Source organism: Drosophila pseudoobscura, chromosome 4 (assembly GCF_009870125.1).
Source record: "Drosophila pseudoobscura strain MV-25-SWS-2005 chromosome 4, UCI_Dpse_MV25, whole genome shotgun sequence".
Classification (NCBI taxonomy): Eukaryota; Metazoa; Arthropoda; class Insecta; order Diptera; family Drosophilidae; genus Drosophila; species Drosophila pseudoobscura.
The window spans coordinates 22,016,586-22,040,270 of record NC_046681.1 but is presented as its reverse complement, the minus strand read 5'-3'; the positions used below and the strand labels follow the sequence as shown (position 1 = coordinate 22,040,270).

The following is a 23,685-nucleotide window of genomic DNA, read 5'->3' as shown; positions in this document are numbered from 1 at the left end:
TTGTTATATTTTTGACGTAACCCAGATCAGATGGTTATTTATGTACACTGTGTACTTCATTATGTTTTCGAAGCATGGAGTATATATAGTGGATGTCCATTCCGTAGTTGTTCCATAAGCAGGTGCAAAATGTTACGAGCTCCAAGACTTTGCGGGATTTTGTTGGTTCTACTAGCCATGGCTGTGGCCAGGCCTGAACGAGATCATGTTCGATCTTCAAGTAAGTGGCCAATAGTCGGTGCGGACGTGGGAATTGCTGGATATAAAAGTAAAGGACAGGCAGAGAAACCCGAGAAGGATTCTAGAGAAGCAAAAGAACAGGCACGAGACGAATATTCCGAAGATGCAAGGGAAGAATTATTTGAAAAATATGAAGAATCATTTAGAGAATCATCGAATGAATTTGCTGGAGAATCTTTTAAAGTGTTGCTTAAGCAACTTCGACAACAAGAAACATCTACTCAACCACCTTTAGATGGACCAAGTGCTTTACCATCGATGCCATCAGGTGAAATATCTACGGGATCAGGTGACCAAGCAAATATGGGACAAACTGTTCCACCATCGGTGCCATCAGGTGAAATAAGTACGGGATCAGGTGACCAAGCAAATATGGGACAAACTGTTCCACCATCGGTGCCATCAGGTGAAATAAGTACGGGATCAGGTGACCAAGCAAATATGGGACAAACTGTTCCACCATCGGTGCCATCAGGTGAAATAAGTACGGGATCAGGTGACCAAGCAAATATGGGACAAACTGTTCCACCATCGGTGCCATCAGGTGAAATAAGTACGGGATCAGGTGGCCAAGGAAATATGGGACCAACGGTTGCAACGATGCTATCAAGTGAAAAACCTACGGGATCAGGTGGCCAAGTAACTATGGGACCAAGTGACCAAGGAAATATGGGACCAACTGTTCCAACGCTGGGATCAGGTGAAATAACTACGGGATCAGGCGGCCAAGCAACTATGGGACCAACTGTTCCACCAACAATGGGATCAGGTGAAATAACTACGGGATCAGGTGGCCAAGCAACTATGGCACCAACTGTTCCACCAACTATGGGACCAGGTGACCAAGCAACTATGGCACCAACTGTTCCACCAACTATGGGATCAGGTGACCAATCAACTATGGGATCAAGTGAGCAATCAACTATGGCATCGAAGCCAGAAACAACCAAAGAAACGAGTCTGGGATCGACTGCGCAGACAAGCCCGCAAACATCTGAGAGTCCTGGCAAGACAACAACCGAGATGCCAGAAGAATGGACTGAAGATTGGCCCGAAGAAGAAGAAGAATCAAGCGAAGATCTTTTTGAGGAGATAGCGGAAGAAATTTGTTCATGGTTAATAGAATGGTTATGTTGGTAATGATAAAACTCTACGAGTAACTTATACTTTACAACAGATGAGCCTTCGATTTTGTTTTCGTACGTTTTTCATCAGACTATGTTTGAAACTAAGCTCAAATTGTTTTGAATTATATTGAGGAAACAATAAATTGTGCAATAATGACTTCAATTGTGGTTGCTTACGTATTTGTGTTGCTTTTGCTGATGATCCATATCAAAGCCATAGCCATACCCAACATGGATCCGTTCTTAAACCAGCCTGATACGGACTATGAAGATGTGGAAGAATGGGGCGGTAAGTAAATGAGTTACTGTTGGTGATTGCAAGAATTAAAAGTTGAATTTCCAGCAATTTAAGGTCCGCAAAGAAGGTCCACCTATAAACACTGACACTACACTGAATAATTGAGCGGTGCCAACCACATTCAATCGTTAGGCCCCTCACATGTAACATTTTCAGGTGCGACCTATGCCCTCCGCCCACCCATCAGTACTCATCATGGCAAGGCCCTGGTTATAATATTTACACGCGATTCACACAGAGAAAGCCTTGAAATAACATCGATCACAGCTACACCCGATATGGACCTATTTTTAGTGGACAGTAAGTAGTGTGTTTTTTTTCCAGCTTATTGAAAGACTTACATGTTTCATTTGAACGATTTAAAGGCCTCATCTCGTGGAGGTGATTCCCCATAATCTGTTGATGCCCCTCAAGACTGGTGTGCTCATAGAGTGGAATCAACTATACTTCCAAAACTTTTGAAGAAATAATTACAAATTAAACATATAGAATCATATGTGGGTGTTTTGATATTTCTGTGCTTTTTGCTTTTTATTACGGATCCATATTTAAACGAGCCGGACATGGACTACCAGGATTTGTTTCATGTTTCACTTTCCGAAAATTAAGGGCTATGATGCCAGACGATGCCACTGCTACTCTGCTCTTCCTCTACGTTGCACACAATATTTTGAACTCGAAAAAATTTAATTAAAAAAAACAATATGTTACCTAAATTGTGGCTGGCTGTAGGATGTGGTGTGTGCGGGGTAGCTGCAGAACATTGCAGTTTTCGTAGCGAAATCCTGGACCTGGGCAAAGTTTGTTGTTAATACATTTACTCGGCTTAATTAGTTGAGATTTTGCATTATTCACAGCCACGTGTGACCACCAAGTGGGCTTAACCTTTGTGCTCCCCCCCCCGTCGTGTGCTCTTCTCTCTCCTGCTCCAGCAACATCATAATTTTCACTTAATTAAAGTTGTCCTTTTTGTGGGTGCTGTGTTAGAGTTTGGTCTGGTTGGGCACGGCCGGATGTGGGGATGATGGCACATGTGGAGCATGAGGATACATGAGGTATCCAAAGAATATATCATCTTCCGATACACACAAACGATCAAGCCAATTATGTCTCAATAAGCAATTATGTACCAGCATATTCAATATGTTATTGACAGCTGGCAAACATGCAAAGGAAACTCGTTCATCTTCCAAAAAAGGCAACGAAATATTCAAGGCAGGCCATAAGACAATTGAAGTTTCGACATAAGCCACTGATTGGCTTAATAAACGTCTCAACGCACTTATCTTATCGTAATTGTTGTCCTAAATTGACAGATTGACGGGCATTCGAAATGAAAGCCAAGACCAGCCGCAAGGATAATCCCTGAGGTTTTCGCACACACACACACACACACACACATCTGCATACGGGGTTAAATCTCAGGTGGAGAATGGTTTCACTTAAATTTTATGCAAAATCATTTACCCTTTTCTTGAGGGTGCCCCCTGCCGAAATAGTTGGGTTGGAATTCGATTAAACGGGCAAAGTCTGAATGTTAGCCCCGAGCCGGGACTTCAATGTCGATTGATGATTGTGTGTGTGTGTGGTTTTCTACCCACTGAATTTTATTATTTAAATTTCACATTCATTTTCATGGCATATACATTATTTATGAGGCGTGTGTGCTTGAGTTTTTGGCATTCTAATTAGGACAACCCACAAAATGTCTCCCCCGTTGACCACAGGAGGACATTAGACCATCTGGCCCCCGTAACCTTCCCTTCTCTTTGGCTAAAATCCTTAGAATTCTTAGAGCTTGGTCAACCCTTTTTCGGTTAAGGCCTGAAGAGCAATTTGTCGCCTAGAAATGGACCGTGCGTAAAGCCTCAGAGCAACATAACTTACTGGATGTGTGTGTGTTTGGTGTTGAGATTGTCACGCCCAAGGAGCCAAAGGAGAGAAGGGAAAAATTAAAATGAAATCAAGTTTCTTTTCTGTTGTGAAAAAAGGGCTACAAAAGGCAGCCCCCAGATATCCCCAACAAATGAGTCTCCCGGCAACGACAACGATATGATACCGATGACAATGACTTGCACATCTCGCAAAAAAGAAGGACCTGCAGCAGGACACACCACAGCACTCACACTTAAACCCATTCACACTCGTTAAAGTTCATGTGCACACGCACTTAGGTCAGCAGATACTCGTACTCGTACTTGTACGCATCGAGGAAGTGAGAACGTACGGATACGGCTTTCGGCTATGGGTAGATTCGTATTCTGTATCTACTATTTGTGCAATTTTACAGCATTTTTATGGCACACAAGTTTTGTACTTTGTGCCTGGGATGGGAAAGGGGTGTCCTGCGTCCGGTTTCCTCTTTAAAATATTTAAATTTGATGTGTGTGTGTGGAGACCAAGCAATTCGGTTTCGTTGTGTGCTCAACTGTGTAATAGTAGAGGCGGCCGTCTTGAAGTAATGGAAAGTACTGCGCAAAATGGCTATAGTCTGAGATTCAGTCAGGGCCTGAAAATTGTTAAGTTGAACTTTTTAAGCAAAAAGTTTGAATGCATAACGGCCTGTCAGATCTATGGCGATGGGAAGAAGAGATTGTGCAGGGGACATCAAGAGTGCTGATAAGCCAGCATGCACATTTAACAGCTAAAGATATGGTAGGGAGGGGCCTACTTGTAGCTCTTAGCTTCGACCAACTTTCTGGATTCGTTTCGTAAGGAGGGATCATTTCAGACCCAAGCTACTCGCCATACATTCCCATAAACACCCACATATGCAGGTCTATATATGTATATATGTATATTGTACACCCCATATCCATGTCAGTTCACTTGAGGGTTGTTGCCACTCCTTTTTAGGCCTTTGCGGCCCAAGTTTGCGGTGTGATTTTATGTGCAAACTTAAATTATACAATTTGGGGGCCATGAATACATTTTTCGTTGCCGTCATCGTCTTGTGCGCTCGTTGCTGTTGTTGGACCTCCAGCTGGGAGCTGGGAGCTGTGGCTGTGGTTGGTTGAAGGGGACAATGAGTTGCTAAATGCTTTGAATATTCTTCTGGCCATTGCCTTGCACTGCATGCATAATATACGATATATGGCCGCCTGTCAGATGCGAATCCTTCGAGTGTGGTCACAGCCACCCACCCACACAAAGCAGGGGGTTCCCGAGTGTGAAGTCTTGACGGCAAAGCAAGGCGGCCTGTCGGTCGGTCGGTCGGGCGGTCGGTTGGTCGGTAATGTGTTGACAGGTCGAGTGTGTCATGTGGTTTCTATACCCCAAAACAGAGTCTCGGTACGAACATGGATGTGCCGCCTCGTCCCCCCTTGTAACCAACAGTTTTTGGCATAGAATGTGTCTTTTAAAAAATAGTACTTTAATTATCTTGGAAAAAGCAATATTGTTTATTAAAATATAGTTTAAGCAAGTAATTGCTGCCTATACATCGACTCTGACAAGATGTTTGCATTCCAGTAAAGAAGCCCCTGCTATGTGCACACATCTAGTATCTATCTGTCTGTCTGTCTAACTATTTTCATGCTGAAATAGTTTCGCCGATGTATAGGAGAGCAAATGCTATGCTGCATGAGTTATCGTAATTTATACTGTGTCAGATCCGAAAATTTCGGTTTTTCTTTCTCGCTCACTTTCTACTTGATTTTCTGGTAAAGTGATCAGCATCTGGGTGAAGCTTCATGGAGGCGGGATTCGTAATGATCGACTGCAGGGCTTCAGTATAAATGTTTTTATACCTAATAGCTGGAACACAAACGATCAATATTCAAGATCAATATGTATATAATTATAATTCATATAGATTTTATGCACTTCATACTCAAATTCCGTAAACATGACCATTCGAATTTGTTGACTCCCTCTTTATGGAGTGCACTCTGTTTATGGAAAGGAAAGTTAATGATTGAGGTTTAGTGCGCTCACTGCTACTGCTCTTAATACCTTTTAAGCACTGGACAAAGTACGCACGTTGTTAACACTTAAAAGCCAGCAATAAAGACGACATCTGCTGGCCTCTGGGCGCAAAATGTATGCAAGCAGAGATTTTTTTTTTGCTGACGTATATAGTGGGTATCACTAAAAAGCAAAAACAAATGCTTGTGTTTTGGCAATTTATTAGCTATAGTTAATTATATTATAATTATTATTATTATAGCTGATACTCAGAGACTCCAGATCCCTCAGAAACACCGGAGGTGGCCGAAGACTTTTTGCTCTCGGCCTCGCTGAGACTCTCCAGTTTGGAGTCTGTCTGTTTTTTCTTTCAGACAAGAGCGTCGTTTTTCAAGTCTAGTGGAAGTCTTGCCTTGTTTTTCATTCCGAATAGGCAGAGCTGTATTTTCGTGGCCTATCGATATTGCCCCATAGGGGCATAACATATGTTAACATAAAGCAAGCATCACAGCTGTGTTCATTCTTGTGTTCTTTTCAGTCAGAAGACTTTTCAATTAGTCAGCAGTGTTGATTAAATATTTTGTGTTGCTCCGAAAGTAAACTGAACACAATGTCATTGAATTTGCAGTTCGAAAATATTGCCAATAGCTTTGTCCAGGAGTACTATACCCTGTTAGACAGCCCGGAGAACCGAACTCGTGTGGCCCATTTCTACAAAGTGAGTTTTACTGCATATGTTGGCCGTTTTTTGAGGTGAAACTTTGCAGACCAGTTGCCGTCTGCTGCAGCAGCTCCTCTCTTGTCTCGCAGACGCCGTGCTCTGCGACCTTGATGAGAAAATCACTCAATGCAAGCGCACCGACAGATATGTATACACATGTTTTGTATGTATATGTATACATATGTATGCATATGTTTTATGTGTTCTGAAGTATTATTTTTCATTGGAGAATTCTCCTTCCAGGCCAAAGAATCCCTAATGACCGTCGAGGGCCTTCGACTTGAGGGAGCTTCACAGATATTACAGACAATTCAGGTAAGCGCATTATCATCTTTAAGAATTTTGCTCATGAACCAGTTCCCACAGAATCTGAGTTTTAAAAAGATTCACCACATGATAACCGTTGTGGACGCGCAGCCCACCATCGATGGAGGAGTTCTAATCTGTGTCATGGGACGTCTCAAGGTAAGCGTCAGGGGGTGATCGAAAGAAGAAGTTTCGGTGCAATGCCCGAAATCCTCAGCTGAAGCCGAGGAGTGAGTCCGCAAAAGCCTTACTCTCTCTCTCGCTGATTAAATGAAAGTGTTTGTAGTAGAGGATATATTAATTGAAATTAGAAACACAATTGATGTGCGGAATTTGTAATTGTAATTTATTTGTTCCTACATTTTGCAGATCGATGACGGTTCCCCGTTTTCCTTCTCGCAGGTCTTTGTACTCAAGGCCGTTGGAAACTCGTTCTTTGTGGAAAACGAAATTTTCCGTTTAAGTGAACTCAAGTCTCCATGAGTAATATCCATAAAAACACCTCAAGGAAATTGATACTCGTAGTATACATTAACTTAATCGGCAAATATAAACCCATTTCCACATTATTAATTAATACACTAAGATCCCAATAGATTATATAATCCTTAGTACAATTCTGAGGTGGGTAACCGCTTGTCTCTCTGATGAAGGACTCTGCAATGGTGTTGATTCGCTGGACACGAGTTGGTGAGAAGGACGAGAAGTTGTGTTTCTTACTTGTCCTTTATAAGTTTGGCTGTGAATAATGCTAGTTGTCTGCTTCTGAGAAATGACATCAAATCTTCGTGGACTACCTATGGCCCTGCGTTCCTAGCTGCAAAAGATTCGCTGCGTGCTCTACTCGCTGCTCTATACTCGCTGTTTTCACTAGCGATCTCTCGCTGGCTGACTGCCAGACAGGGTAGGCTCTTTCAAAGGGTAAAGTCAGTATGTTCCCCTTTTAATTCTTAGTATATGGCAACATACACATCGAATAACAAGCAACCTTAACATTGAGAGCGTTTCAGAATTACTAGAGATTTGGTAACCAAAAGAAAGAAACATCCCTGAAATTCTAGGAGTCTATACAAAATTTGTTCGTTTTGTTGTTTTAATCGAAATTTACGAGTATTTGAGAATTTTAGAAAAAACTAATAGAACATATGGTATTGAAGATGTGCTTCGAGCCACGGCACAGCCTCAGAATAATCACGAATAAAGTGTACAAGTGGGTAAATCGAACATTTCAGACCACTGTACAATATCACGAGCCACCGGATAAATCCGACGGCGACAAGAAACTCTACCGGGCCCTAAGTCTATCGAATGGATTGCGCGCCATGCTGATATCAGATCCTACGAATAATATGGAACACACACAGGATGTGCGCCATCATCTACCCACAGTGGGGGACAGTGGTAGTGAGTGGTCCAATCCGTCGATGGAGCACTTCAATGGAAAACTAGCTGCCTGTGCGGTGCTTGTGAGCGTGGGATCGTTCAGCGAGCCGCGCCAATATCAGGGAATGGCACATTTTCTGGAGCATATGATATTCATGGGCTCCGAGAAGTATCCAATTGAAAACGAATTTGATGCGTTTATAACAAAAAACGGCGGCTTCACCAACGCGCACACAGAGAACGAGGAGACGTGCTTTTACTTTGAGGTGGAAGAGGCCCATCTGGACAAGGGTATGGATATATTTATGAACCTGATAAGAGCACCGCTTCTGCTGCCCGATGCCATGGCCCGGGAACGTTCTGCAGTCCAATCGGAGTTCGAGCAGGTGTATATGCGGGACGAGGTGCGCCGTGACCAGATATTGGCGAGCTTGGCCAGCGATGAGTACCCCCATGGCACTTTCAGCTGGGGAAATCTGGCATCTCTTCAAGACCAGGTAGATGACAGACTGCTGCAAGAGGCACTTCACGAATTTCGACGAAAGCATTACGGATCCAATCGTATGATTGTCTGCATTCAGTCGCAGCAATCGTTGGACGAACTGGAGGCACTACTAGTCCGTCACTGTGCAGATATACCCAATAGCCAAGAGAATGCCTCAGACATGAACAGTTTGAGCTATCAGAAAGCCTTTAATGAAACGTTATTTAGCGATGTGATTCTTGTGCAGCCCGTGGAGGACGTGTGCAAGCTGGAGTTGACGTGGGTTCTGCCACCGATGCGGCATCAGTATCGATGCAAGCCGGATGCCTTTCTCTCGCAACTGATCGGCTACGAGGGCGTGGGCAGCCTGTGCTCCTACTTGCGTCGCCGTCTCTGGTGCATGAGCGTTATGGCGGGCACTGGAGGAAGCAGCTTTGAATCGAACTCCATTTACTCTCTCTTCAACATCTGCATCTACCTTACGGACGATGGCTTCGAGCACATAGACGAGGTATTGGAGGCGACGTTTGCCTGGATTAAGCTGCTGAATGAGAGCGCCCATCATCGAGAGGATTCGTACAAGGAGTTTCAGCAGATTGCAGCCAATAATTTTCGATTCGAGATCGAGCTACCTTCGATGGACAACGTACAGCGTGTGGTGGAGGGCATTAGTTATCTGCCACCAAAAGATGTCCTTACGGGACCAAATCTGTATTTCGAATTCGATCCGGCTGCCATGGTGCTCCTTAAAAAGAACCTAAGTGAGTTTCATTTCAATATAATGATCTCCTCGCACATACCATACATGGATCATAAATACGATCAGCGGGAGAAATGGTTTGGCACGCAGTACACGACGATTTCTATGCCCTCCAAATGGAAGGCCATGTGGTATGATCCGGCACCACTGAATGAACTGACCTTTCCACAATCAAATCCCTTCATAACCACGGACTTCACGCTGCACTGGCAGGAGGCTGGCAGGCCACACATACCGCGTCATCCCAGGGCCCTCATAAGGGACGATTACTGCGAGTTGTGGTTCCGACAAGACGATATCTTCCAACTGCCCGATGGCTTTATAAACATATACTTCATCACTCCTTTGATTCGGGAAAGTGCAAAGAATTATATGGTGGGCGTCCTCTTTACCTACCTGGTGGAATTCAGCATCGCCGAGCAATTGTATCCAGCTTTAGAGGCCGGTCTATCCTATGGCCTCTATATCGGTGACAAGGGTCTGGTCCTGCGTGTTAGTGGTTACAGCCAGAAACTTCCTCTTTTGCTGGAAATAATCATGAAGGTGATGTCCACTCTGGAGTTGGATCCAGCCCAAGTGATTTCCTTTAAAGACCTCAAGAAACGTCAAATTTTCAGTGCTCTCTTTTCTGGAAAGATCTTGAATCTCGACTTGCGTTTAATGGTTTTGGAGAACAAACGATTTAGTATGCTGGAGAAATACGAATCAATCGATCACATAACCGTGGACGATATCCAGCACTTCAAGGAGAATTTCCACAAGAAAATGTACGTCCAAGGACTCATACAAGGAAACTTTACCGATGAACAAGCGCGTGCAGCAATGCAACAAGTCCTTTCCACTTACGAAAGCCAAAAGTTAGATAATCCATCCTCGCTGGACGACAGCCTAGTGCAGATACCCCTCGGATCGCATTACTTGCGGGCGAAAGCCCTCAACCACAGGGACACGAACACGATTGTAACAAACTACTATCAAATTGGACCAAGTGATCTCAAGTTGGAGTGCCTGATGGACCTGGTGGAGCTGATTGTGGAAGAGCCCTTCTTCAATCAGCTGCGCACCCAAGAACAGCTGGGCTACAGCCTGAGCCTCAATCAGCGCATCGGCTACGGCGTACTGGCCTGTGTCATCACAGTCAACACTCAGGAGACCAAGCACTCGGCCGACCACGTGGACCGACGCATCGAGGCGTTCAGGTCTCGCGTACCGGAGCTTGTGGATCAGCTCAGCGAAACGGAGTTCGATGATGTGCGCGAGACCCTCATCAGTGGCAAGAGGCTGGGCGAACCCAGCCTGGACGAGGAGGTAATGCGCAACTGGAGTGAGATCGTAACGTCTGAATACTTCTTTGATCGCAAGGAAAAGCAAATAAAAACGCTTAATGGTCTCACAAAGCGGGACGTCTTGGATTTATTATTGGACTTCGAAAGCAATAACTTTCGCAAGCTTTCGGTTCAAGTGATTGGTCGAAACAGGCCACCGTCTCGGCCCTTAACGCTGCCTATCTCGGAAGCTGTGGCTGGTAGGCTGGTTTCGGAACCAGGAAATGCACAAAGCGGCTCGTTGTTAAGTTTATTGGAAGAAGTTCAGCGCAACATTTCCGATGAACAGCTCTTGTACGAGCAGACAGGCAGCAATATTAAGATAGAGCTCATCGGAAATGGTGAAGATGCCACACACATCGTGGACATTCCGGCCTTCAAAAAGAATCTACATGTTTACCCACCGTTCATCACGAATCCAAAGTCGAATAGAAAGTCATAGAAATCACAGCGTACTGATTTGTTAACCACAAAACCAAAATCCACATGTAATAAAAGGATGCTCCCTGTCTTTTGGTATCGTATCGCTGGTCGAAAAAGAATCCATCGATATCATTATCATTTTCTTCCACTCTCCTGATCAGTCGACTTCTTAGTGGGCGGCAAAATTCCTAGTACTTCCAAAACCTCAGCAGGACTCAATGTGCTCGATGGCATCTCCTTCTTTCTGGTCTTCCGGAGTTTGGCACCCACCTTCTTTTGGAGGTATTCGATCCTCATGCCTGCGTAGACAACAGCTTTGATCAGGAGGTTGCGCCACTCGCAGGCTTTCCAATTCCATTCTCATTTCCTCCACTGACTCTGGGGCACCTTCTGCGTCCTTTGGTCGATCATTGGTTTCCTTCCGCCCCGCAATGGAGTCGGTTGGACCATTATAATCATGAGCGTCACCGCAGGTGTCCATTTATGCAAAGTTTTCTTTATAGGATTGCCGCAAAAGCTTCACTGCGAGCTCTACTCGCTTCACTCTACTCGATACTCGCTGTTTTCCCAAGCGACCTCTCGCTGGCTGTCTCTGCTGGACAGATTAGGCTCCTTCAGAGGGTAAATTTATGCTGTTATGTAGAGTATTTTAAGTCAGTAAGTTCCCCTTTAAATTCTTTGTATACATCAACATCCATATCCAATAGCAAGCCTCGTCAAATCCGTAAAAACAGCTGTGATTCCTTTTAGGGCCCTTTCAGTTCAAACGAAAGAGGCGTCCCTGAAAGTCTAGGCGTCTAAACAAAATTTGTTCGTTTTCTTAGTTTGAATCGAAATTTACAAGTATCTAATTTTAGAACAACTTATATGCCTGTGCTGTGCTTGTGAACATGTTTATATTTCTGAATTTCTGAGAGCACCGCTCATGCTTCCCGATGCCATGGCCCGGGAACGTTCTGCAGTTCAATCGGAGCTTTAGCAGGTAAGCAATGCGCTTGAAGCAATACAACAAGTACCTTTCCACTTACAAAAGCCCAAAATTAGATAATCCATCCTCGCTGGACGATACGCCGACCATGTGGACCGACGTACCGAGCGAATCCCTCATCAGTGGCAAGAGACTGGGCGAACCCAGCCTAGACAAAGAAGTAATACGGAACTGGAGTGAGATCGTTGCTGCTGAGTAGTTCTTTGATCGCAAGGAAAAGCAAGTACACACGAAAGGTGAAAAGTCTCGCACAGCAGGACGTTTTGGATTTATTATTGGACTACAAAAACAATTACTTTCGGAAGCTTTCGGTTCCAGTGATTGGTAGAAATGGGCTACCATCTCGGCCTCTAACGCAGATCTCGGCTCATTGTCAAACTTTTTGGAAGAAGTGCAGCGCAAAATTTCCGATGAACAGCTCTTGTTCGAACAGACGGGCATCTATATCGAGATAGAGCTCATCGGAAATGGTGATAAGCCCCTTAAGAAGAGTCTATATGTTTACCCACCCTACGGCTCCCTCGCAGGGTGGCTCGATGCCGGCTGCTCGGTCCCGCGCCGCATTCGTAATAGCTTCGATCTCCTCCTTGACGTCGTCGAAGATTCGTTTCCCGCTGGTGAACGCAACGGGCATCAAATCTTGGAAAGGGCTGCAGTGCACCCTCGGGCGCGGTGGCTGAATGTACTCCGGATAGGGACATTTATTAAGCTCCCGCATGATTTCATAGGCCCTCTCCTTCGAGGACTTTGCCCCCTCGGGCAGCTTCCATTCGCCATACTTATGGTCGTCGTTGTTCACCTCCACATAGGGTTGGGGATTCTCCTCCTTTTCAAAATGTATTTGGGAAAAGGTCTGAATAAGCTCGGTCATCTCCTCGACAGTTATTAGCACCATTTCGCGTGGCGGTGGGATACGCGGAAAGCGGCTTTTTATTGACTTAGCACGTCCCATTATGTTTTGACTCACTAAATTTAGTTTTAAGTGAAAAACTAAAATCCACATGTAATAAAAGGATGCTCTCTGTCTTTTGGTATCGTATCGCTGTTCGAAAAAGGATCTATGACGAATAGATTTGATGGTTGATGCGGGGAACTATCATCTTTCCACCTTAGTAAAGGTACTAGTCTGACAATGATGCAGATCTTACCACCTTGACCTCTCCCCTTCTCTACCCACGAACACCAACAAATGGGATTTGTATTAAAAACAAATACAGTGCGCCGGACCAGTTATGGTACAAGATGTTTATAAAAGGCCCGACCAGGCACGTACCATGTCCAAGCAGCAGAGGCAGCACGAAGAACCACAATGGAAGGCTAGCTCGATGGGCCGGAGAGTTTGATACCCTTGCTTGTGGGAGGGTGGATAGACGAGTGCTTCAGCGATGAGTATGATGAGTGCTTCAGTATTTCCAGCTGACTTGCTAAACTCTACAAGAGCGGAGTGGCGAGTCGGGTGGATAGAGATCTTCCAGCACTCTCAGAGTCGTAACAGCGAGTGGTATTTGCGAGTGGTAAGAGCGAGTGGTAACAGCGAGCGGCTCTACAAAGCGGAAACATGCTGTAGCTCTTTACAACACCTCAAATGCTGTGTTAGTGTAAGATTTTGCTTTAAAGCAGAGCTGCCCACGTTTCTTTATTTCGAAGACAGACATATATATGACATAGTGAATCGATCTTGTAGGTTCCAGCATATCAGCTCGAATCTGAGGCAAGGTATCCGTTGCAAGGGTATTCAAGAAAGCAATGTATCCCGAGAAGTCCAAACAAACAAGGAAACAGAAACAGGAAGCCTTCCGACACGGGTCTCCCCAGTTGGCCTGGCATTGGGTTGAGTGAAGAGCAGCAAACAAATCGCAAATTGGAAAAAAAAGAACGTAGATAAGTGGCCTGTGCTTCCTCCTCGCCCACGAAAGAGAAACTGAGGCCAAGAGAATGGCAAATAAAAATCAGAGCCCCCGTTCGTGCTCTGGCTGCAGGAGTCCTTCTGCTCCTCCTCCGCATTCCCCCGCCGCTCCTCGAAGCCCTGTTAAGCCTGCAAGTTATGCATTCTTAATTTAATCGCTGAAATTGACTCTCCTCCAGCACGGACCTGCACATTGCCCTTCTGCCACTTGCAGAGAGAAGTTTCCAGCAGAGATTAGGCATATATCATGCGATTATATGGCATAGTTGGGCTTGCCCAATGACTTGGAAATCGCTTTTGCCCCCTGCCCAAACAGAGAGATTATGTTGCAGACACTTTTTGCCACTTGGAGCAGGAGGAGGAGGGAGGAGCGGGGTGGCAAGGCATTCCACATAGTTCCAGACGTCGCGAAGTAAGTTTTTATCCGCCAGATGCAATGGTGGGGGTCAACGGCTGCATGGATTATGGAATTTCATGGACATTATGGAATGCGTAACGAGTTTTGTGTGGAATTAATTGTTTAAAGACTTAAATTTGAAAGATTTCTGGACTTAAAGGGGGGTCTTCTATGTGTTGGAATAGGAGAAGCCTCCTTTTAAGCCTCCATTTCCCGGTGCTCTGCCCGTTGCGGCGTCACATATCCTTTCCTGAGTGATAGTTTGAGGTCTTTAAACTGGACACGTTTGATGGGAGATCATTTCCGGTGTTCCCTATGCGGCTTCAGCTCTACTTTCGGGTGTTTTCTCAGAGAAATCGATCCACTGTACACTGCGCTTTAGATGGAAAGGACAAGGTGAGGTGATGCCTACAAGTTCTTCGTTCTTTTCCTTATGTTGGGTTCCAATTACCATGCCCTGAAATAAATATAGGCTGATTAAAGATATGAATAGATCTCCGATTGGCTTACATGTCATCTTCGATAATTGTTTCTTAACCAAAGCGTCCATTCGTACGATACAGCCATCACAGCAATGTCATTAGTGCCAAATGATTGCCAAGATACACCTCCGGGGTGTAGGAAAACCTATCAAACCTGTATCCTTGATGGCTGTATCCTGTTCGACAATGATAGCAGAGGCAGACACCTGTTGTGGCTGCAGCCACCATCCATCAAGAGGCACAGAAATCTTGACAACCTGAAGAAAGACCATAAAAACTATAGTTACTGGGGATATACATATGTAAATACATTGCTCTGGGACTGCTGTTGGTTGCATGGTAGTGTGCACTTCATTAATTAATTCATTGTTGTCCTCTCGACACTGACTTGACGGCCAGTCAGTGCGGCAGACATTGCATTAATCATACGTCCCGTGGTGCATGTTGTACTCGAAGTCGAAGTCCTATCACATATTTCCATACCGGTTGCCGGTTGTTGGTTGCCGGTTCTTGGTTCTGCCTGAAGCATCCATCAAATTAATGGAATTTCATATTTGCTTTGCTCTTGCTCACTCGCCAAAGAAATTTGTTTATCCAGCTAAAATGTTATCGAGCTCACGTTCCGGGCCCCTCCTCCCTGCCCACCATCGCCGTGGCCGCTGATGTAGTTAGTTCTTTTAGTCGGAAGCGCAGTTATTTTCTTGCATTATTTTTGTTGTTTTTAATAGAATTACTTTCCAGACTTTTGAGCAACATAACTGGGAAATGGCTCGCGGCGTAGAGCAGGGCTCCAACGAAAGCAATTTAAAACGCTGACTCATAAGCGCTGTGGCCTCTGAAACAAGTTTGTTTGAAAATGTTATTGAATTAAACCAATTTGGCATGCATGTGGAGCGGTATACGCACACCCCTACTCCTCTTCCTCCTCCTTTGTTAGGATTAGGCCATTCAGCTGATACGATACCCCTCCTTTTGCTTCCTTTGGTCCTTTCTGTTGAAGCTCGAAATTCCAGGCACGTAACCGGACGCAGTTTAATGTTTTTAAACGCTTTTCCATCCACTATTCACACAGAATGCAATCAGATAGTCATGCACTTGACGCCCGGACAGAACAGAACGGAACGGAACGAATGCCCAACGGGCTGTTGTCGTTGTCAACAGCCATCGCCGTCGCCATCGCCCTCGTCTGCTGTGTTTGAGGTGACAATATGTCCCAGGGGAGGGGGAGGGAGCCAACATCTGCTTGTCCAGGGGTTAGTCAAGCTAATTTGGTGAGGGGGGGCCCAAAGGCCAAGCCAAGTGGCTGTCTCGAAAGTGGGGAGGATTGCACTCGCCCAATTAAACCCATGACGGAATCCGGAACTCGAATGCACTCGAAGGGCATAGAGATGGCAGCTGGAAGAGATGAATGTCAGTAAGGGGTATGGAAAGGGCTTTGTATGGTTACCAATTTCAGGGAGAAACCGAAGTCTCACAGAAAGATATGGAGTATGCTTCCTATGAGCCTTTGACTTTGTTTTCCTTGGGGAATTCCTTCCTTCCTTCCGGACCAGATTGATTTCAACATCAGTTTTGGGTATTCCCAGCTATCGCTAGCGATGAAATTTTGAAGAGATCTGAAAGAGATAGATTTAAGAATCAGTTGTGGATTTTAGTAATGGATCAAAGCTTTCCCATCATTCCAATGAGCCTTCATTCCCTTTCTTTCTCTTTTTCCACCAACACCAACAACACACCAAAGTCTTTTTTCTCGCTCTCTTCCGCCAGAGGGCGCACACTGCATGGGGGAGAGTGAGATAGAATCATAGAAAGGCTGCAATATTGGATTCCATCTGCTTCAGGCCTGCTTCTAGCCACCTGCTAGACATGGTCGACTCGGCCATTGATGTGGATCAGGAATATATACTTTGAGGGTTCGGAAACGCCTCCTTCTGGGTGTTAGAGGCATTCACGGGTATAAAAACTGTTCCCTGTAAACACTGTAAAGCTGCAAATAAGTGGAAATTATGGGATCATCATTACCACAGGCGGAGAATCATGCTCCCAGAGGTATGGGAGGGCCTGGAAACAAACTTTCAGTATCCATCACACGACAACCTATATAATTATCTTACCGATAACTCCCAGCGCTCCGTGGTCCCTCAATCCCTATCGACCACGATCACGTGCCGCCGCCTCACGCTCCCACCTCCACTGCCTGTACTTGGCATTCAAAATTGCAGCAGAGGGCGGCGCCAATTGAATGATAACAGAAGGAGCACCAGACCCAGCCCCAGCACCAGCCGCAGCTGCAACGTTAAAACTAAATTGGCCAACGAGCGGCCAAACGGCTGCATGGCCCCTCCTCCGCCTCCGCGACTGCCACATCTGTGGGCATTTTTGGCAGCAAATTGAAATGAAAAGCTCGCCGCGGTTTTCTGGTTTTGTTCGACCGGCGAGTACGATGCTGGCTGGTTGAATGCTGATAAAGAGATGGGATGGCCGGTGGCACAGGCAGGTAGTGGGCCACGAAAGGGGTTTTCCCACATTCGGGACACAAAATTACACAAAATTTACACTTTTTGCAGGTCGATCGCAGTTCTTATTGGGGATGACACAAAACACACGATAAGCATATCGATATATGCGTGACTGCCATCGATAGCTGTGTTGTGGAATCAACACTGGTAAAATCCAGTTGAAATTGCAGACGGGAACACCCCATACACAATCCATTCATATCGTAAAACACAAAATGCAACTGCATTCAAAGCACCGCAAAACTATTGCCAACCAAGGGGGGCGGGTGGGGGATAGAGATGGCCCCATTCCGGATATACGCAGCCATTTCCGTTCAGGCCCCGACCAGCTTCCTTCCGTCCCACCTCGCACTTTGAATGGAGGCGTAAGCGTCCACCGTGCGTCTGTCTGGGATACTCCGTCATTACCCAGCTTCAGCTTTAGCTCCCCTGCCCCCCCTGCCCACCCTGCCCCCGCGGCTTGTGTCTGGCTCTGTGGGCGTCCTTTCAAATGGAAACTTGACTTTAAGCGATGGAAATTTTAATGCGCCAATGCGCAATTTATGATTATTTCATGCTCGTTTTAATTTGCGCATTCCGCAGACCACTTTAAAGGGGGGCAATAGTTTTCAGAGACAGGCACGGAAGGGCCTCATTAATTCCACGCACGATTCCGTGCTCTCAAAGTGAAAGATGGGGAGGGAGGAGAAAGAGACTGGGAGATACGAGGCCGCTAATAAAACAAAAATGGAAAACATATAAATCAGTGTCCTTGGCACGTGTCGCTGTCGTCGAAGGCTTTCGAGTTGTCCCCCAGGTGCGGCCCCTGGGTCAACCTAAAGGGTCTCCTCGCCCCATTCAGGTGTGGGGGGGGGGGGGGGGGGGGTGCCGCTCCTGCGGCACTTTTGGACTTGTGCGCTGTCACGTTGTAAATCTCCGGAGAGCAAACACCGGCGACACAACACGCGTGCTTAGCCATATCCGGCTCCAAGGGGTGTGGCGGAGCGGGGAGGAGCGAGGAGGGTGGGGGGGATTTGAAGCCAACAATTGCATTATAAATTAAAATCCGTCAACGCAACGCATCAACAGCTGATGCCAGAACAACGAGTATGAAAATTAGGAAAGGGCAGGCTTTTTGCTGGGGAAATACATAGATCTACAGAAACGAAACAAAATATGGCTGTGGTTCAACGTTTGGCATTTTAATTAAATGCAAGCCATTCAGAGAGAGACAGAGAGAGAGAGAGAAGCACAGAGAAGAAACTTTACAAAGTGAACCCCCCCGACCAAGGCAAATATTGTTTTCCTCTCGTTTCGTTTCGTATCGCCAAAGAGACGGAGTCCGGGACGAGGGCCTTGGCTACTGTTATTTGTCCGCTCGGGCGAAGTATTTAATTGCATCCCAATGGAGCGTACTCTCCTCCGTCCTTGGCAGAGCAGAGCAGAGCAGAGTGCAACAGGAGAAGCCGTAAACAGCAAGCAGCAAGCAGCTGGCAGCTGGCAAGGAAACACGAGGCAAGAGCTGCCTCAAAGGGATCCCCAGGATGCGCAACGGAAATGTAAGGGGGGGCGGGGGCGGGGCGGTTCGGGGAAGGTAATCGAAATGGCTGCTCGTTCGTACAACTTTTTTTTTGCACAAAGTTGCATCTTCTGGAGGTGCATCCGTAACGGAGGGGCATTGCCAGAGTAAACAAATATTTACATATGTTTGTTCAAGTTTTATGCTCCGCTGGGTTTCCCCTCCCCCCCTCCCCTCCTTGCCACCCTTGACAGTTTCTTTGTGATTTCTTATGCAAAGGAAGTCAGCTTTTTTTTGACAAATTAGTTGAGGGGGAAACTTGCTTGGGAAATGAATGAAGAATATTCTGCTTGGCTGCAAAGCAAATATCCTTGCAGTTTCTCGCAAAAGTTGAACCAATTTTGAGCTGATTTATGGCATTCTAATTGGTTTCCATTCAATGATAGAGATACATGCCTTTCCCTAGAGAAACAGAGGCATTGAAAGGTGAATCGTTAAAAAAAGGAAGGGAAAAATATCAAATCAAATATTCACTTTAATATTTCTTGGGAAAAACTTTTGCATATTCCAAAATAAATAGAAATAATAAACAGAGAGAGAGAGACGAGATGTCGCCCATAAAACTATCAACAAATTTTTGGCAAAGAACTAAAATATTTACGGACTGTACGTGAGGCAAAGGGGATGTTGCTCTCACATCATGATCATGATTTGTTTATTGTTTTAATAAATGTCAAGGATTCCTTGGGCTTGCAATTAAAGAAACATTCGGTATTCGGCAGGCAACGAAGTGTGGCAAGGCACACATGTTGCAGACACTCCTCCGGCACGCCTGGCGTATGATTAATGCCCGAATGTCATCGGCGAGTTTATTCGCAAAAAACCCAAAACTAAATGCCAGTCCCAAAAGGAGAGGCAAAACTTTCGATGCAAGCAAATGCAAGGCCCGAATGATTTATGGCCCCAACTTGAAAATGGAAAATTTGCGATTGTTTCAAGCCACTAAAACGGAATGGAAATGGAAATGGCAGCGAGAAACGAAGGGCCAGGGGGGGCGATTCGGGGGGCGTGACCCCCATCGCCATTTATTTAACGTATACGAAAGGCGAATCGTGCTGCGATTTCTTCGATTGGAAAAATTGAATTATACACATTTGATGAGCATAATAAAAACTGGCAGCTGCCTTTGCCAATGAATGCATTCCAAATTGTTTGGCGCTCTGGCAGTGGCACGGTGGCAGGGTCCTCCTTGAAAAAAAATTGTACAATTTTTCGGTGCATTTATTGACACAGAATTGATTTATTTTTGTGTGCATTGTGGATCTAAATTGAAAACAATTCAAATGAAGTTTTAAGTCTTCGTCGCTGGGTGTTGAAATTTAAATAAAGAGCTGGCTTTGATGGATAGTTTATCTACCAAATATTTACACTTTAATTAAGGTTTTTTGCAATTGATATCCTTTTCTTTGCCACACAAAAGGCAAACAAATCAAATAGATATCAATTTAGTAATGAATTGGCATTTGAGGATGCCATTAGTTTGAGTAAATTGAGAGAAAAACGATATCCACTCATTATTTAATTCATTTAAATGCAAATAGAGTGAAATTAGTTACAGTTTACTTTGATTTAAGCACAAATGTCGTACAAGAAACACGGAAAAGTAGAGCCCTAGGAAGCGATGAAGGCATCCAAGAAGATAACGAAGAAGTGCATGTGAGCAGGGGGCAATGGAGTGAATCTCAAGCACAAGGGGAACGCGATGCAGGAATTCAACAATGACAATTGAAACGGAGGCAAGCCCGCCGGTAGGTAAAGGACACACTCTGAGAAAATGGACAGACAACGCCAACGAGTGCTTCGACTATATACATCCGCCTCGTTTCTTCGTCTCGCATTCGAGTAGGAGCCCGTAGCTGAATATTCCGCTCATCCGAAAGTGCTGATTGGTGCTAAGGACAAGGAATATCTCTATTGCCATGCGCTCAAATTCAAGCAGGAATAAAAATGCCACTACCAGAAACTGAGACACCACCAGAGCGGCTCATCGGCACTGATCCAGCTTCAAACAAGTTTCCTGAAGTCCATTCAATCCTTGCCTTCCAATGACTTCGTTCTAGCCAACAGAAATGGTTTACAAAAAGGCGGCAAATGGTTTGCTATAGCTAAAAATTTTCCCATTCAAGTCTAACTATTCGATTCCCAGGGCTCTTCCTCTTTTGGCGCAGTAAAACGCATATTCTGAGGCATTCAAAAGGTACATTCATTCACTTAACAAAGCATATTTTGCGATTTATTATTATGGCCAGAACCAATGCAGTTTCGTTTGCTATTAAGCGTTAAGTAGAGCTGCCATAACTATAAATAGCTGCTAAAACATAGCTCCTATTGTTATGGGCCGCAGTTATTATTGTGCTTGTTTTTATGCCCTGCTATGGGGCTAGACGCGAAGGGGGAACTTCTTTTCCTGCCTTGAGCTAAGCTGCAGCTTTATGTGTTTCGAACTGGCGCAATTCCGCAGATTTCTAGCCACATCAGGAAGCTTTCAGTGGCATGCGGCAGGGGCACACACGCACGCACTTTTCACATGGTGGAAAAATCCTGCCACCGATTGACGCGTCGAGAACTTTTAGCCAAGTTTATTGCATCACAAACGGGGCCAGAGACAGAGCCAGAGCCAGAGCCCGACCAGGCCATTTAGCCCGTAGCGGGGGTGGGGGCGGGGCACGACTCCCATAACCCGCTCAATTGAAAAAGACAAAAACGAGGCGACTCTCAGACACGTTCCGGTGCCCGGCCGTCGGCCTCCGCCGCCCATCTGGGGAGGTGGCATTCGGAACAGGCGCACAGCAATCGACAGGCGGCACATGCAACAGCGATTTTCGGTGCTACGTGCACCATGGACTGACAGGCGGCTGAAGGGTTAGGGGGGCGGCAGAACATCGAGAGGATTGGCCACCATTCGTAATCCACTTTCGCGTCCTACGCTTCTTTCTGCATTTCGTTTGAGCCGCAAACATTTTAGCTTTTATGGCCGAAAGGGGTAACCCCTCCACACACACACACCCCCCCCCCCCCCCCACACACACACACACACACGTTGGGACGTGGAAAATGCAATTTCCAAAAATTTCTGCGCCAAAAAGTCGTCGATGAAAATGTGGCATACGAACAACAATTTTTTGTACTTTTAAGTCGCTCCCCCCTCTCCCCACCAACCTCCCTCCCTCCCTCCAGCAAATATTCACAGAAAAAACTTTTCGATTTGGCATAAACCGATTTGGTAGCAAATTTTATGTCGTTTAGGTGGAAAAATTCCCAATCGCCTGCCTCTGGGCTCCAATCAGGATCAGGGATTCAAGGAGCCTTTCGACTGAGAGGAGTGCTCTGTATTTTTTTCCTGCCTGACTTGTTACCGTTGCTGTAGTTTACCGTTAAATGACATTACAGGGGGGGTTAAATGGAGCATCGAGGACTAATTGAATTCCGGGAAAGAGGAAAAACTACAGAGCTTTTCATTTGCAAGGATGGAAGGAGGTCCTGATTGTAACAGATATCCGGGAAGCTGGAAACTGCCGGAGAGAGCTATTTCTAGCAGGGATTGAGGGGAATTTTGGGTGGAAGAAAATTCAAGAAAGAGGTGGCTTGAAGGACCTGTTCTTTGGGGTATTAAATGTATTTTATAGCACCTAAAAGCAGGGACCACATAGACAGCCACAAGAGGGATTGAGATCCCTCAAGCCACCGCTTGCATTCCCCTGTCTTTGAGGTCTTCCATAAAAGGCTACATTTATCTGGAGCCACGTCAAAACCTCCATCGATAATGTGGGAAATCTTTGGATGGACCAATGGCAACAAGAGATGATGAACATCAAGGAACATCAAGGGTTGTTCTGAAGGTGATCAAGCAACAGATCGGCCTCCAGGCCAAGCAGTGGGTGCGCCTAAAGCGAGGCCTCTACAAGGACGATATGGCGCAGGGTAGACTAAGTCGATCTGGCCCAAAATCAAGTTCATCTGAGACTCCAAAGCCAAACAATATATTCTACAAGAATGAGCAGTGCTTTGAGGACAACAGCCACAAAAACTGACGATGGGCTAGAGGCCCACCCATGGCCCTGGGTGCAGAGGCTCACTCAGAGGGCGCTCAAGGGCTTTCCACTCCCTCAGACGGCGTAAAGCCCACCTTAGCCAGGCTAGAGGGCTTCCTTTTCTGGCTGGGATACAAGGGGGATCCCTTAAGCGTCTATTTTTACAGGATTTTAAAGCCCTATTGTATATCCTTCCCTCCAAAAAGGGCTGTTGTTCATTCGTTGGGCTTTAATTAAGGCGCTCTCGATTAATGACAGAACACGGCCAATGCCATTTCAATGGGTATTCGAATACGAATACGAAACCATGCATCTGCATCTGCATCTGAATCGGAATCGGAATCTGTGCAATCGAGTGCATCCGGCAGCAGATGTTGTGCGGTTGTCGCTGAAAATGTTTGTCCGGAGTGTGTACGGATTCAGTGTACGGATAATGCCCGCATACACGCCTCGGATCGAATCCGGATCGCCACCCGCCAAACAATGCCATAAATAAACCAAACGAAACGAAACCAAATTTGCGAAATTAATTAAATCGACAGGCAAAAGTAACGTGTGCGCTTTGGTTCAACGCTTTGAGGGCGGCCAGTTTAACAAACCAAATAATACAGGATGCCACACGATGCCACACACTTCACTGCCCTCCTGGGGAACCGCACCGCAAATGTCTGTGAAACACAATTGAAACGGCGACAACAGGCCTCAAAGCCTTTGACTGTGGCGATCCAAAGGCGAGTGGAGAGAGACAGAGAGGTCTTACAGCTAGGCACAGAAAGAGAAGCCGCAGACGAGGGCTTTTCTCCCACAGGAAGAGAGATTAACAGACTTGGA

At 45.7% G+C, this 23,685-nt stretch overlaps 2 protein-coding genes across 8 annotated transcripts; both read left to right on the top strand.

Annotated features, from left to right (window-relative positions):
• Positions 1–7: 7 nt before the first annotated feature.
• LOC6902934 (probable nuclear transport factor 2) lies at positions 8–7,185 on the top strand. Of its 7 annotated transcripts, none has more exons than XM_033379836.1 (5): positions 507–1,656; positions 1,711–1,965; positions 6,536–6,607; positions 6,659–6,757; positions 6,968–7,185. In XM_033379836.1, the coding sequence occupies exons 3-5, from the start codon at positions 6,551–6,553 to the stop codon at positions 7,079–7,081; spliced, it is 270 nt and encodes an 89-aa protein (XP_033235727.1). In that variant the 5' UTR covers positions 507–1,656; positions 1,711–1,965; positions 6,536–6,550; the 3' UTR covers positions 7,082–7,185. The 7 variants fall into 7 exon arrangements, 6 of the variants coding, with proteins under 6 accessions (XP_033235727.1, XP_033235728.1, XP_033235725.1 ...); XM_033379834.1 differs by lacking the exons at positions 507–1,656; positions 1,711–1,965 and adding exons at positions 6,054–6,289; positions 6,339–6,440; XM_015180561.2 differs by lacking the exons at positions 507–1,656; positions 1,711–1,965 and adding exons at positions 6,055–6,289; positions 6,339–6,455.
• Positions 7,186–7,410: 225 nt separating this feature from the next.
• Positions 7,411–11,092, top strand: LOC6902933 (nardilysin-like). Its single transcript, XM_033379833.1, has one exon. The coding sequence runs from the start codon at positions 7,744–7,746 to the stop codon at positions 10,990–10,992; it is 3,249 nt and encodes a 1,082-aa protein (XP_033235724.1). The 5' UTR covers positions 7,411–7,743; the 3' UTR covers positions 10,993–11,092.
• The last annotated feature ends 12,593 nt before the right edge of the window (positions 11,093–23,685 follow it).